Below are 15443 nucleotides of genomic sequence, written 5' to 3'. Positions count from 1 at the left end.
CCTCTGTAACGCCTTTTTATTTTATTTTCATTTTACATTTTTTTTTTATTTGTGCTCGCTTGGAGCCTGGTTTGTCGCAGTCTCTCAAAACAGCCTCTGTCTCTGACCTTGACGTGCACTGATCCATTTTTCCCACGACCACCCAATACCTGGCCGCCCGTCAGAGAATCCTTTCATGCTCGCTGCCGCTGATTCATCCATTAGTTCCACGTCGCCTTGACCTAATTCCCAATGAAATGTCCTCCCTGTTTTCTGCTCTTGCTCTCCTCCCTGCCACCGCTCGGCCGTCTGCTCCTCCTCTTCCACCTCCTCAACGCCCTGCCGTCGGCCGGCCAGCCCGGCGAGCCCACCGCTACCGCCGCCACCACCACAAGGCCCGGCGGGAGCGCCGGAAGCACAAGAGGCACGGCCACAGAGACGGGGGGCACCACGGAGGCGCGGCGGGCCAGGGGCACAGCCACAACCACGGCCACTTCTGAACCAAAACGACGGAGCCGCCCCGCCTCTCTTTGCCCTCTGACCCTTCCGCCTCCCCTCTGCTGCCCCCTGCAGGCTGCCTGATTCTCCTTTTTCCGCTGGCCCCTCCCCAAACACCTTGAAAACCCCTCGATGCCCTGAGTGTCCCCTCCCCCTCTCTCCCTTACCCCCTCCTTCCTGCTGTGCACAGCCAGCCCCACCCACCCCTTGGCTCCTCCCCCCTGAGTCAGCCTGTATCATAGTCGACTCCGAGGCCGGCCGAGTATTGCCAGGCGTCACCGGGACACTAACTACAATTACTTTGTACTCTTTTTACTGTTGGCCCTCCTGTTTTTCCTTCACTGTCTTGACGTGTCTCTCTCTCTCTATTGTCCCTCGTTTTACTCCACCTAGAGCCCCTCTACCCTTCCTAATCGTCCCCCCTAATCGCCCCGCTTACCGATGACCTGAAACATAGGGCTACGCCAACCTGTTTTTGAAACCAGATAAATTCCTCGGACATCCACTCCGGACATTCCTTGGAAGACAAGGAGGTGGTTTGGTACAAAATCTGAGTAGACGACATCGCTGAGGAGGACCGTGTCAGACTGAGACGAGCTGAGGAACACGCCCCTGTTGTTTATCTGCGTGAAACCTTTACTTTATTTCTCTTTCATGAAACGTACAATTTTTGGATTTCTTTGACTCTCTTTTGTGTTTTTGCTCGCTTGAGGCTCGATTTAAAGTTATCCCGAGACAGATTTGGATGGCGTCTCTTTCAGTTGGGAATCTGGGACACAAGGGAAGCTGTTTGATTATTATTATTAGCGTTGTATCTTCTCATTTGTGTGAACTACTGCATTCATTTAGGTCAGATGCTGAACACTCCCCTCACCACCCCGACCGCAGGGGAAATTAAGAAAGCGAGAAAAAACAATTTGTTTTGCATCTCAGTTTTGGTTTCCAACTCATCACCTGTTGCTCACGTCAACAGGGATCATTTGAATATCTGAAGCCGGTTTGGCTGATTTTGCTCAGCTCGGCGCTTCCACATTTGCTCTGCCTTTTGTACAACAGTGTGTATTGTGAATCAATGGAGGTGACGCAGCAAAAGTGACTCTCCCCCAGCCTACTTTTGCTTCTATTTTCGGGTTTCACTTCTTGGGTCTGATGAGTGGAAGTCAAAAAATAAAATATCAAGTTTCTACCCCAAAACAACATAAATCATAGAACTTTGAGAGAAAAAAAGACAGACTTTGATCTAATTTCTTTATGTATTTCATCTTGTAAATAGTCAGAGTGGAAAACCTCAGCAAGGCGTCAAGACTGAGTTTTGAACTTGGATTGAACTAAGAAAAGCTCTTCTCATCGAGCTTAAAATTGGATCAACAATTCTCATCCAAAGTTTGATTTTTTTTTTTTTCTTTAATGGTTTAAAAAATAATCTTCTGCATGCATAATTGATCCATTTGGCCCATTTGTCACCGAGTTGCCGTGTTTCTACTGTGCTAGAAATATGCACAACTATTACAGCCAATAAAGTCTGCAAACATCAAGTGGACATGAACAAAAAAATCTTAATCGTTTAAAATAATACTATTGTATTGGGCATCCCAAATTAACATTTAAAATCCCAGTCCCATCCCAGTGTGGAACAAATAAAACAAAAGCAAAAAGCCTGAGAACTGTGTGAAACTAATGCACCCCTGCTAAAGCCTCCCTCATCTCAGTGTGTGCTTGTGATTGAGGATGGCGATGGAGGCTGAAACCCACGGGGACGCCGATAAAGGGGGTCGACGTTGACTGAGGTTTCCCATTTGTGAGCCTCTCACATCTGAGCTCCCGTCTGCCGCTCGTCCTTTCTTTAAAAAAAACATAAGGTTCAGACGGACGAAAGCGCCTCCCTCCCCTCGTCCCTTTAACCGCTGCTTAAATTTCTTTTTTTCTTTCAAAGCAGCCGCTTGATGTTTTGAGCTTGTGGGATTATGTCCCAAGTACTCAGTGCAGCCCCCCTTTTACCCTTTATGTTTCTCAGTCTTACTCAGTTTTCTTGCCACCACGTTCGGCCGCTTACTTTGTGTCTCTTGCTAGACAGCAGTGCCTAAATTCAGCAACGCCACCTTTTTTGTGTGGAAGTTATGCACACGGCGCTAGACATCCCAGATCAAATAAATCAGGAGCGTGAAGAAGATGAAAAAAAAAATCACTTCAGGTGAGAGGGAGGGAGGGAGAGATAGAGAGAGAGAATGTGCTCCTTGCACGTTAATTTGCCGCCTTTGTTTTGTCTCTCCTCACCTTGACAATGACAACACTCCTCGACACAGAGGAGAACAGTGAACCTACACCTCGCTATCGGACTAATTAATCTGCTGCATGCCTAATTAACGAGTCGCATTATCTGCAGAGCCGTGACGGCAGAGTGAGGCTCCGGCTGACAGGAGGGCCGGCGGAAGGTTTTTGCGGCTGACAGACAGACAGACGGGGGAAGAGTGTTTCATTCCTGAGATGTCAGCCTGCGACGGGCCCTCTGTTTTTTGTGTGTGTGTGTGTGTGTGTGTGTCTGCGAAAATATGTCAAACCTGAACGAATGAAGGGACACTCCTCACCCCTCCCTCCTCCTCCCGGAATGATTATACGTGCTAAATTACGGACGGGAAGCGAGAGCAAGACGTGTGCCGGCGGTGGCAGCGGCAGCATGTTTGCTCGTCTGGAGCCGTGACTGTTTGATTACAGTCCTGCCGCCGAGGCTGGCCGTGACGGCAGCGACTTGTGGCGCACGCCCGCTCGGCATGATGGGAGGACGCGCGCTTTTAGCTCAGCCGGCGTGACGGGGAAGGATTCAGACCCGTCGGGGCAAATTGACTTGGTGACTCAGAAGGAGGACGAAACCACCTTGTTTTTACGAGAGTTGTTGTTGTTGTAACCGGAGGTTGAAAGTGGTGGGGGAGGGCTTCTCGCAGGAGGCTACAAACAGAGGGCTAAATACGATTTCTGGACAGTCATAGGTTAAAAGCGTGACAGGAGGAACATTGTTCTTACAGTTTGAGAATCGTTTCACAAATTTTCTTGTAACAGGTTTAAAAAAAAATTTGGATTTTAATTCCGTCGCAGGCGAGGTGACGAAAGCCGTCGTTGCACGGTTGATGGCAGACAGACTATTGATTTCACGATTAGCCCGTCTGTCTTGGTTCACTATTAAGTCTGTCGATTGGCGGTCGATGCCGCGACAACGTCGACATGTTTCTCTGACTGACGGGAAGTCGCAGCGGCTCCGCCTCCCCGCCGGCGTAATTGGCTGTTTTATTCCGCCGGACTGCTGCTTCTGCATAATCAGCATCATTGTCTTATTTCTTATCTTGACCTCCACGTCATCAGACCTGGTGAAACCCCCCCTCCAGCCCACCCCAGCCACCCTTCACTGCTGCGTAGATCTCACTTTGAATGGATCTTAAAGTACCTTGGGACCCCTGGTGGCATCTGAACAGCACTGCGTCTCTCTCTTTGAAACTGAGCTGTTGAGAAAACAGATGTTTTCCCGTCTCGACAGATGAGAGCCGACACAGATCGCACTCAGACGACACCTCACGCGCTGTTTTTCGCTTTCCTTTGTTTCTTTTTTTTTCTTGAAGGTCTGTTTAAATTCTGACTGTGTTTGTTGTTTAGCCTCTCTGGACCATGTTCACACAGCCGCTACACACTCACACACGTCTTTGGAGCCCACCACTGATGATGGTGGTGTCACCCCTTCAAGGACAGCAGTGCAGTTTACGTCTGGCCACGCCGCTGGCGTCAGCTGTGAACGCAGCAGCAATAAAACTGCAGGCCGGCGGCTGCGTGAGCGTGGTCCGCAAGTGTTTATCCATATTTATTGACGTGTGTTCGGACGTATTCCAGTCCTGTCATTGTTGTGTTTTATTCTTTCTGAGGCAAATGATCATTAAAGGAAACCCTTGTTTGGATCCGCCTGGTCTCGTTCGAGTGGTTATTTGCAAATGCATTTTGTCCATACAGGAAGAGGCTTCTGTTTCGACTATTTCTCTCAAACCCGAACATTTGAATAGGACTTTTGTAAACATTTGAAAGGCTCGTATATCTCTTTTCACATCTTTGCTTTTCATTCACTCCTCTGGAGCAGCCTCATACAATTCATTATTACATTTACATACATATTAGCCCTCTGTTTGTTGCCATCTAGCAAAATGCTCAGCCTTGGCTTAGAGGTGCAATGTGTAAACTTGTATACAAACATGACAGAACCATTGCATGGGTAAGAAAACCAAACTGTTCTTATTTTACGACAATTGTACACTTACAAAAAATATTCATGGGTAGTAGTAAATGAAGCTTTTGCTTGACAAATTTTACACATTGTATCTTCAAACTGATGCTTTGCTGTAACTTCCAACATTTGAAAAGAGACAATCAATAAGAAAAAAGGCAGAGCGAGCACCTGTAAACACCTGTGGTGTGGAGAGGGGTGTTGGAGCCCTCTGTGACATCACAAAAGGCCTGTGTTTGACACACATTTTCTGAAAGTGGGAGGAACAAGATGAAAAGTGCGTTGTTCTAACCGGACGGGCACAAACAACCTTGTGCTACTTGTACACTATAAAACAGGTGAAGTCAATTCTGCGTAATGAGCCCTCTATGAACAATAGTGGCGCCGCGGTGGGCTGAGGGAGACTGACAGATCTCGCTATAAGACTTGAAAGCCGTCATGTCGGCTTTGACTCCTAGAAGAACCAAAAAAATTTCTTCAGCTGGGCCTGTTCCTTGTAATGATTAGCACTCCAGAGGAAACAAGCTGATCCAGCCGCAGGCAGGATTCTTCCATTTCCCACATCTTTTTGAGCAAAATGTTTGTGCCACTCCGAATTTGCCCTTTATCCAAAAATTTCAAAGTAAATCCACGCCTTCGTATGTATTCTGCACCATTACACTCCATCTTCTGTTTCCATCATAGCGCTCTTATGTTTCGGAGAGATTTGTCTGCTCACTAAGCTGCTGGGGGCTTTTTTTTCCTCTCCTTTCTCACAAATAACCAATCTGTCTTTGACCTTGTTGAAGAGATGCATCTTCAAATCTCCTTGGATTGAGTAAAATGTGTGGGTTTTTTTTTTTACACTGCAGAGACATCAAATAAGATTCTTGTTTTGTTTTTTTCACTTGGCTGCATATAGTTCAAGCAACAGAAGAGGTCAACACAGTCAATTCCCTCCTCTTGCTCGCTGCAGAAGAAAGGAAAGAGTGGGAGGACCAGGACGAAGCAGAAGGAGGAGACAGACTGGAAAAGGGATGAAAGGGGAAAAGAAGTAGAGCGAAATAGGTCGAAATGGGAAGATGAATTCGGAAAAAAGCGTCTGTTTTTGGCTGCAAACAGGGTGTTTGTTTTTTTTTGGGGGGGGGGGGTTGAGTCCTTGCTGTTGTGCTGCCTCACATCGGTGACCTCCGCTTCACCCCAGCTCCCTGCAAAGTGCTGAATGTGCTTCCTCTCCTCATTGGATGGATTGCTCCCCTCACAGCACTGTATCCTGTGAAAAACCTCCTCCCCTCTGCCAGCCCCCTTTGATATGTGACTCATTTCATTATCATTCCAAAAATAAATAAATAAAAATTATATATAAAAACAACCTGCCCAAAGACGCCGCAGTGCCAGGTTGTTTCCTGACAACAATCAGTCCCGCTGATTATATATAGCACCTCCTTTACATCCTCACCCTCTCTGTTCCCACCCGGCGGAGGGATGTTTTTTTTTTTGTTTTGTTTTTCGTGCTCGGCTCGGTGACTTCCGAGGACGGCGCTCATTAACGCTCCTCTCGGATTCGCAGCCGGAAAGGACCTCGCTGCCGCCGCCTCCCTGTTGCCGAGGCGCGATGACAGATTTGTTACAGCCACTTGAAAGATTCAGGGGGCGTGTCCGCAAGGAGAGTAAAGCGTCCCTCCCCTCCTCCACCCCCTATAATTTATCCGCATGACAAGTGACGTAACCGGCCTTTGCGAGCAACTCGATCAGTCAGATTTCAAAGGCTGAAATCTTCCCTCATCGGTCCTGCCAGCGAGCGTTTTCAATTGGCAGTGGCAGTTTTAACAGAAGTGGGCGGTTCTTCCACATTAAATATAGAACAAAGAATGACTTTTCTCAACGGAGGATACGCGTCCGCTTTATTCGCACGCTGCCTTCAAGCTCTTTTGCCAGAAGGATATGTTGGACAAATCCAAAGGGCCGAGGGAACTTTCCATCTGCCGGGCCTGCTTAAGGATGCACTTTCTGTCATTTCGCAGTATCGCTGTGGAAACTAAATAACCATCTTGACATGATCCGATGTGTGCAGCAGTTCCAAATGACAGTTTGCTCTTGTTGCTTTGTCAGCTGCTGTAAAGCCAAATTGAAGGAAGATTGTTCATTCTAGTTTTATAATCATTATTTCCTCACTTGTACAGAGGAGGCAGTGATGAAGCAGAGTGAACACCAACAGTGGCTAATAACACTAATTGTTAAATAAACTATGACAATGAAGACAACTGCCCACAGAATACTTATTGTACTTTGTTATTTTGATGTTTTTACATAAAACGAATATCAAGGGTTTGGCCTCGACTTTAACTTTACACTTGTCCAGTTTCCTGCTTTAGAATTTAACAGATAAATCAGAGGCGTGAAAAAAACTGCTTATCATAACCTTGTCCTCAGGCCGATATCAGCCTCATCTGGCAGGCACGGCCAATCGATGGAGATCTCCAGCATTATGCTACGCTATCTCCTAATAACACTGTCAAAGTTCAAGGAGATTATGAAATAACGGCAGTGGGATTCATCGTCGTCTCAGGCCTGACACTCTCCAGCTCAGCCCGCGACTCTTTTCTCTCACCTTATCCCACACGCAAACAAGCTGAAAGCTTTTTTTAAAAAATGTCTCACATGCCAAATATGCACAAACTGCTTCTACCAAGCAAAAAAAGAAAAAGATTGATATGCATCTTAACCTCTTTTGCGTTCCACAGCTTCGCTCACAAATGCGCATTCACGCCTGACCTAATGGCAGCTGCAGATGGCACCGCCGCGGCTCGCTTACAACTTCTTTATGTGGATTTGAGTGGGTTTGCGTGTGTGTGTGTGTGCGTGCGTCAGACGTGAGGAGGAGTGAAGCCAGAAAGCACCATCAGCCCGAGCCAGGTTTTTCACACACGGTTGCCTCCACATTCTGCTCTGCCAGCTGTGTGTACACTGCACGCTGCTCTGCTGTATGACCCCGACCGATGATCTGGAAATCTGGCGCGATCGAGCTGCACAACATGAAATTCCAAAACACTGGTGGAATGTACCTTTACTCGGTTTTTATAAAACTTTGATCTACCTGTTTATTGAAAAGAAAATACCTTGTGCTTTTTGCTGCACTACCTGTATTAGAAGGAGTGTTTTTTTTAGGTTGTTTGATTACCTTTTTATTTGCGACTCTCAAGAGTGGCATTACCTCTGTTCACCAATAGGCAATTGTGTAGCATAGGGAGCTGGAATACAATTTTACTTTAGAAAAAAATACTTTTCACATTGCAATTATTTTTTTGACTATAGTTTGGTATAATATGGTTTTCTTGTTTGTGGGAGTGGTTTAAATGGTTTTCTGCAAACATACATGTTCTCAAAGATTTCACCAGTTTCTCGCTCTGTTCACACTGACTGAGCTGATTCTCCTCAGCTAAGTCTTTAAAATTATTTCTTATTCTTATTCTTATTGGGGTTTTTTTGTGCTGTTGCATTAAAACTTTCTCTGTTCCAACGCCCACGGAAAGGTTACATTTACAGTGCTGTAAAAACATTGCCATACTGTATCATAAGCATTTTATACAATTACTTATGCAACCAACTGTTTCTGTGACATTAAAAAAAAGGAAACACAAGGCCCTGATAAAAAGAAGTTATTATTACTGAGATCAATCTCGAAAATAATTTGCAGCCGATGAGGATTTCTGCACGTTACTATGGAGATGGTTCTCAGTGAGATCCGAACTACCACCGCAGCACTGCACAGTCTAACCTGAAGTACATAAGTTCATAGTACTGGAGAGCAGCACAATACACGCACGGACAATCTGTGTGTCTGGCAGCTTACAAAATGCAGACTTGATGGTCGGCCGGAGGCTCGGTTGTGCTAAAAACGTGTAAAAGCACTTTTTCTTTTTACAGCCTTTAGATGACAGGCTTCACTCTCCCGTTCATTAGCCACACTGCACTCCATTAGATGGTTACCACTTTCAATTAACTCGGCACTGCAGCGTGTTTAATATGCTCAGCACTCCGGGGTAAGCCTCTCACAATTTGGCCAATTACCCACCTCTACAAACACCAACTGCTTTCAAAGCGCTCCGTGGATCTGCAGCAGGCGGTATGGTCCGGCTGACGTTTACCAGGCATTAGGAGAGATCGTTTGAGAAGATCGGGGTGGTAATTTCCAAAGCCATTTTCTTGAGCACTGAAATCAGCTCCTGTTTGCGCGTTTAATCACTACGATGTTCGAGCCTGGCCCAGAGTAAAACTCTGGTTCCTGTGCAGATAATCACCAAGCTAATTATACTGTCCACGTTTTGGGCTGCAGTGTACACAGTAAACAAATGAATCTGGTGCTCAGACATTATGTGCCATGTACAAGGAAGGTTATTAGCCAATTCCAGAGGTAATGGGAGATGTTTTTTATTTAAACATCTTTGCCTCTCCAATGAAGTTCATGATTATTTTTGATGTTTTTTTTCATTTTGCATTATTATCTCATCACATTTTCCAGTGGACTCATTTTGTCGAGACAACATCTGTGTATCTAAGGTTAGCTGCAAGGGATATGGAAATGAAAATTAGATTCCTTGTTCATTAGTCTGGCGCGTCTTTGTGAGGCAAACCTCTCAAATTCTACTAACAATACAAACTGAGGAAAGAATGAATAGTTTAAATTGGGAAAGTACAGTGCTTTGCTATGCTAAAGATTGACCAAACATCAATCTGAGGTTCAGCGCCGTCCCAGAGGAGGCTGCATGTTTCATTAATGCGAACATTAACCACTGTGAGTGATTAAGCAAAATGACAGTGATTAATTGTCCGTCAGCTCCGCATCATTCCCGACGGTCTTGGTATTTTGCATAGCGGCTCAGGTGATTAGCCGCCTAAATCGGAGAGTGGCCGTGGTTAATGGCCTTAGTTTGCTTGTTTATGAGCCGTCAGAAAGTATCAGCCTGCCTGGATCTTAACGTGAAATTACTCTTTTAAGAGATATAAGAAGAAAAAGAAACTCAGTAATATTTCCATCTGTGCTCTTCATACATGAGGCCGAGGAATATAGGAAGGAACAGATGTACCATTGTTGGCACCGACCATTCTGTTGCATTTGAGGAAATCAGAAAAGTATCAGCATAGACATGAGCAAAGATAAGGGAGGCAAATTCTTTATTTACACGGACATGGACTGATTCAGATTTAAAAGAACCTAAAAAAAAAGATACCTTTAGTAATAGTATAGTAACAGCGCACCCAGAAGAAGTCTTTCCATCTCCCGGTTTGCATGTTGGTGTGAAACCATGATCAGCGTGAAATGATTCCTCTGTGTAGATGTTCTGTTTTCACCACCCCCTTCCAAAACATTACATCCCAAAAAGCACCCAACAGCAGAGAGGGGAAATGAAGATGAATGAAGTCTGGAAAATCTGTTGAGCGTCTGCAGGGGAAGATGGACAATCAGACGCTGTACCGTTCTATCAATAACTCTGATCAGAACCGGGTCCTTCTGTGCCTCCACGCCTCTGCCTCGCCTCTGCATTTCCTGCGCAGTCCTGACCCCTATCATAAGGTGATAAATGAGCTCCTGTGAGAGCCGTAACAATCCAATCTCTCTGTATTTACTTTGTGGCAACACTTGTTATAGGGTCATCTAATTCTGTTTCATGCCCAAGCAAATTAAAAAAAAAGAAGAAAAAAAAGGTAACGTTGCTGTTGCTGGATCAAATAAAGACGTCCCTGTCATCTTCTGAGCCATCCGGTTCAAATGGTTCCATCACTTGACTTCACTCTACTTTACCTGTCCGCCTTTTGTCTCCTCGCACTTGATGTTTCTCTTGTCATGGAACAAGGCAGGTGTGAGGCAGGCTTTAATGAAGGCCGGTTGCCGCTCTGATGATCAGCCTCGTGAGGATTTCTCTGCTGCTTGAGGCCTCCTGGCCCGTGCAGTTTGCCATCTGTGTCGTGTTTCTCCACTCTGATGTGCAGCCTTACCATCTCAGAATTAACGTTCAGATGTGTAATAGCCATTTTATGAAATTGAAAGTAATAGTAGCTGCTTTCTTTTTTCCTCCAGAAGACTCTCTGCTTATTGGAGAGGGATTAGTGGAAAGAGGAATTCAAAGACATTTCCATCATGAGAACGTAAAATAACTAAAATGTGGAAAAAGATAATCCCGCGTTAATTATAAATGTCTGCCCATCAATCAGGACAAGCTATTAATAGCAGATGTGTCTGTGTTCACACGGCGACGCAGCTAATGGGGCTGGCGGGAGAATTCAGATAATCTCCGAAATCATCGGAATCAAGATTGTTGCAGGTTGATTGGATTTTTTTTTTTTCCCCAACTTTCGGAAAACCCAAAGTTCTGTCGATGCGCTGCGATACTCAGCTTCAACTGCTCGCTGCCAGTTGTTACGATGACACGATTTGTTGTGCTGCGTTGTGCTGCGAATCCTGTGGACGAAACCACTTAAGACTCTTCTGCTACTTACACGCATTATGGGCAAACAGTTGTGCATCATAAAGAAACTGGGGAAAACAGCGTGAAGCTTCTAGACCTTAGTCTCTTTATATGTTGTCTGTATGGAAGGCTGTGTGTTATTTTTAGACACTTTAGACGTCCTTGTTTAGGCCTCAGAAACTTTGGTTCGGAATCTCACTTGGACCTGGATGTAAGTGTATTGTCCTCAAATACAAAAGAGGTTTTTGTTTTAAATGCAGCTTATTCCACTTTCTTACAATCATCAGGCAATATCTGCCCTCATAGACACTGTTTGGCAGAAAATGAAGAACATTTGCAATTTTATTCTCTTCAAACTGAACAGATTTCCAGCCGCGGAGAAGAAAAAAACAAACTTTCACCCACACTGATCAAATCAGCAATTGTTGGAGTTTTTATTTATTTCCTTTTTTTCCCCCACTTATTTTTACCTCACAACATTTATACCGTCTTTCGCAATGAACAAACTCAGTGCAGCATTGAACATTAATAATGCATAAAAGGCTCAGGTAGCTTTGCAGTCTCTACTGTGCGAGATAGATTGCAAATTTCTGTTGCTTGGTCACTTGTGCTTATTCAGTTCTTGCAACTTTTTTTTTTTTTTTTTAGGCAAGTGATTCATGCTCGCTGCAGTCTAATGTAAGGCTATTGAAAACTACAGCCAAAGGTTTTCTAAATGCAGATATCTCAGAGGAGGCGCACATTTGTCCACTCGGCCCTTTGAGCTGTGATGCTGAAGCCTGAGTTGATGAAAAACTGACTTGTTTTGCTCCAGACCAAACTTTAACACTGGAAACAGTTGCACTTTTTTTGATGATGCTCAAATGGCATTATTCAAACAGATCAACTGGTCTTACCCGATTATGACTGTGCTCGCCCCTGCACTGGGACTTTGACTCTGATCAGAGCTCGGCAGCCACAGCATTAGACACCATACTCAGAGCGAATCATGGATTGTAATGGCAGACCTCTCTGATCTGATGAGTGCCGACCGGGCTGCTCTTCAACAGTCTCACAGCTTTTTTTTTTTCCAAAGGCGAACCGAGCCAACATCCCCCGGACTTAAAGAAAATGATGGAGCGCCGGAATCATGCTAATAAAGACGTCTCCCTCAATTTGACACAGCCTCCGTTTGACCTTTTTTTTGCGAGCGGGTGTTTTACTCTAGAAGCAGCGAATGGAAACTGGCTACTGTGCAACAATTGGAAAGTGAAATTGCTCTCATTCCTACCACTTTAAATCAATCTGGTTGCATTCACGGGGATGCTGTTGCCGTTCTTCTCTGCTGTGAAACCGTCCTGGGGGATTTGCTTTATTTCAGGCGCACCCGCCTCTTTGTCCTCGTTCTTGCGGAAACAGTAGACTCCATAAAGGCGGAACTTCTTATCGGGGAAGCCCAGGTGCCGAACTCCAGGGTGGGATCCTCCGCAGCGGGACCGCGGGTTGACGATGGGGTAGCGGATGCTGCCATCCTCCAGCCAGCCGGCTTCGCAGCGGTCCAGGAGCTGGAACTTCCAGGCGGCGTACAGCTGACCCACTTTGGCCACCGCGGAGCCGTCTCGAACGCAGGCCTTGGTTGCATCCGCGTAGTTCACCTTCTTAAAGCGTTTTAGGAAATACACTTTGCCTGAGGGGGATGCAGAGCAAAGAAAAGCAGGGGGGTTTTGTAGTACACAAGCCTGTGAGACGGAGGAGGTATACAGAGCAAATGCATCAAGGCAAAATGAGGCTCCAGAGACAAGCTGAGCCCTGAGGGTAGATTTTTCTTCTTTTTTTAAAGAAAATGTTGGAATATTCTAATAAGCATTCAGGCATCAGGGTGGAATCAAAAGACATCTTCAGATTACTTTTAAAAGAACTCAATATTTTTCGTCTTTAATCTCAGCTCAGGGCAAATGCTGGCAACAATAAAAAAAATAAATAAAAAAAGGCACCCTGATTGGATGAAATGCACATATAAAGGCAGGATTTTTTTTTTCCCATAGCGATAAGGGAAGAAATAAAGACATGGACCCGTTCCTGAAAACAACAGCTGCTATCATGAAAATCACGTATCCTGGCTTGGCTATTGATTTTATACTTGTTTATGTGTCTGCCGGCTGTTTAGACGGGCTGAACGTTGTCTAGTTCCACCCTGGGGGAACCATTAGGTGATACCTTCCAGCTGGACTTTGGAGGGGTGTCGGTCACGACCAGTGGCCGCAACAGACTGCTGGCAGTAATTAACACACAGGGGAGGCCATCGGGAATCAGTTTGGGCTTGCTGTCATACGTTGACTTAACATTAAAGGAAAGTTATGACGCTATTTGCAGATGGAGGAGGTTTTCTATTGGTATGTGGTCAAAATCTCTGCATCTGTATCAAATCTCTGTTCGGACCACTTCTGTTGGCGTTTCACAAGAATGACTGGCAGAAGTTTAGTCCGGACAAGTGCCTCTGTTTGAGGCACAAGTGCCATTGTCTGGTTGCTTCTTGTCTTCATCTCTCTGCACTCTCTCCATCCTATGGCAGTCTGCCGCTATTCCTCCCTTCACTCAATCAACTCTGAGCCAGACGCGTTTTCTCTCACTTGGCTCAAGCATTCGCCGACCTTTCATCACCTCATACCGATGGCTCTCTTCGATCCATCCAGGAGTTTCCATTCCGTGATGGATCTCATAAAGCATCATTCGGCCAGACCCCCATCAGTCTCTGATGGCACCAGTGGACAGACTCCACACAGGTGGCATCTTATTTTGCTGCTTCCTTTGTTAAAGCCCTTCCTGCTGCGGTCAGACCGTAGAATACTTGTTAATACTTGTAAATACTATAAATCTTTAACTTACTTCAAATATCTATTGTCCCTCCTGGGTTGTAGGATTGAGATATTTGTTCATTTGCATTTTTGAGGTTGAAAAATGTAGGACCTCTACTGCTTGATTGATGTGGTCCTACGTCATCAGATTTTTTTAGGGAATGTGAACATTGATCAAACATGTTTCTCTCTTCATTCAATTTTTTCTCATATTTGGTCAAGTGGCTTGAAGTTTGCACACACATGCCCTAGCTCGGCACCTGTCATCACTCTCCTCCTTCGCACTGAAAACAGAATGTGCAGCCAGACAGCTGGTGTTCTATTATTCATCAATGATGGATTTCAATAGCAATTACAACTAATAATTCCTTATGGCAACTTTGAAAATACACCTGACTTGTCCAGACCCAACCAAGCTGACACACGGTCACTACAAAAACTTCCCTTTATCATAAACTCGACCCAGCCTCTAACTTTGCCAAGTTTGTTTGAGCCTGTGAACCTTGTGAGATGGCAAGTGTGACGGAGACGCTCTCCAGCTCTCTGTGGGAATGCAAATCAAAGAGCTGGGAGATGAAAGCAAGGCTCGGCACCCAGAGGACACTGCGGCCTCACCGCGGCAGAATCAACACAGCCTGATTTAAATCCAATGGCCCAAGGCCTGCCAGATCACAGGCGCGGATCAGAGACACTGGACTAATTTCCCCACGGTCTGGCACTCATGATACATCCTCCTACTTTAAAACATCACAACAATGCTCTAAATCTATTCAAGATAGACTCTTGTTTTTTACTGAAAAAAAGAAGAAAAAGTTGCATATTCAGTTTGATGTTTGAAGGGATTCAGCAGTCAGACGATGCAACAGCAAAAAAAAGAAATGATTAGTGCCTGGCTCTGGACAGTGTTCCGCCAACTGTAACTCCTCTCACCATCGAGTTTGGAAGTGAAACAGAAGCAGTCGTAGCGCTCGCTCTCCTTGTGCCTGTAGCCATAGTTACGGACACCGGCGGGGGAATCTTTGCGTCCACACTGGTCCCTGGGATGAGCGATAGGGTACTGGACTGAGCCGTCCTCCAGCCACCCAGCGTTACACCAGTCCAGCCCTTCCAACCAAGCCTGCAGCAGGAGATGATAAAGGTTTAGCCCGTCTCTCGAAATGGTTGTAAAGGCAATCCGTCCTATCGGTCTGTGCTGAGGTTTTTCAATTACTCTCAATGAATATGGACATGCGGAAATCCTTTTTTTCATTTTTGACGGACAACTCGATTGAAATAACAAACATATGTTCGTGAAAAAATATTGGTCACTATAATGACTTCTGGGCTAAAGTTTCTCCAATTTGAAGCGCATGAGAAGTCCAACATGCCTTGTGCAGCTGAGAGTGAGAGGCCAGAATGGCATCCTGTTGTTTGCAGGCGTCCTCTGCC

The 15443-nt window shown here is 45.4% G+C and overlaps 3 protein-coding genes across 4 annotated transcripts in view; 1 reads left to right on the top strand and 2 right to left on the bottom strand.

Annotated features, from left to right (window-relative positions):
- Positions 1-615, top strand: part of ncanb (neurocan b) — a 94980-nt gene extending 94365 nt beyond the window's left edge. For both annotated transcript variants that reach the window (XM_076039396.1, XM_076039397.1), the window contains exon 15: positions 337-615. In XM_076039396.1, the coding sequence (XP_075895511.1) occupies positions 337-479 (143 nt within the window). In that variant the 3' untranslated portion in view covers positions 480-615. The remainder of the gene's footprint in view (positions 1-336) is intronic.
- borcs8 (BLOC-1 related complex subunit 8) overlaps positions 1-15443 on the bottom strand; it is a 288333-nt gene that overhangs the window by 155181 nt on the left and 117709 nt on the right. The gene's annotated exons all lie outside the window — the stretch shown is intronic.
- hapln4 (hyaluronan and proteoglycan link protein 4) overlaps positions 11592-15443 on the bottom strand; it is a 7724-nt gene continuing 3872 nt past the window's right edge. Inside the window, exons 5-7 of the mRNA XM_076039534.1 lie at positions 15383-15443; positions 14946-15132; positions 11592-12847 (exon numbers count right to left, since the gene is read on the bottom strand). The exon at positions 15383-15443 is cut by the window's right edge and continues 55 nt beyond it. Coding sequence (XP_075895649.1) covers positions 12456-12847; positions 14946-15132; positions 15383-15443 — 640 coding nt within the window. The 3' untranslated portion in view covers positions 11592-12455. The remainder of the gene's footprint in view (positions 12848-14945; positions 15133-15382) is intronic.

Source organism: Nelusetta ayraudi, unplaced genomic scaffold, assembly GCF_046127955.1.
Source record: "Nelusetta ayraudi isolate G7.1 ecotype Tasmania unplaced genomic scaffold, CSIRO-AGI_Nayr_v1 ptg000059l, whole genome shotgun sequence".
Lineage (NCBI taxonomy): Eukaryota > Metazoa > Chordata > Actinopteri > Tetraodontiformes > Monacanthidae > Nelusetta > Nelusetta ayraudi.
Note: the sequence above shows the minus strand (reverse complement) of the source record. Positions and strands in the feature narration are given on the sequence as shown.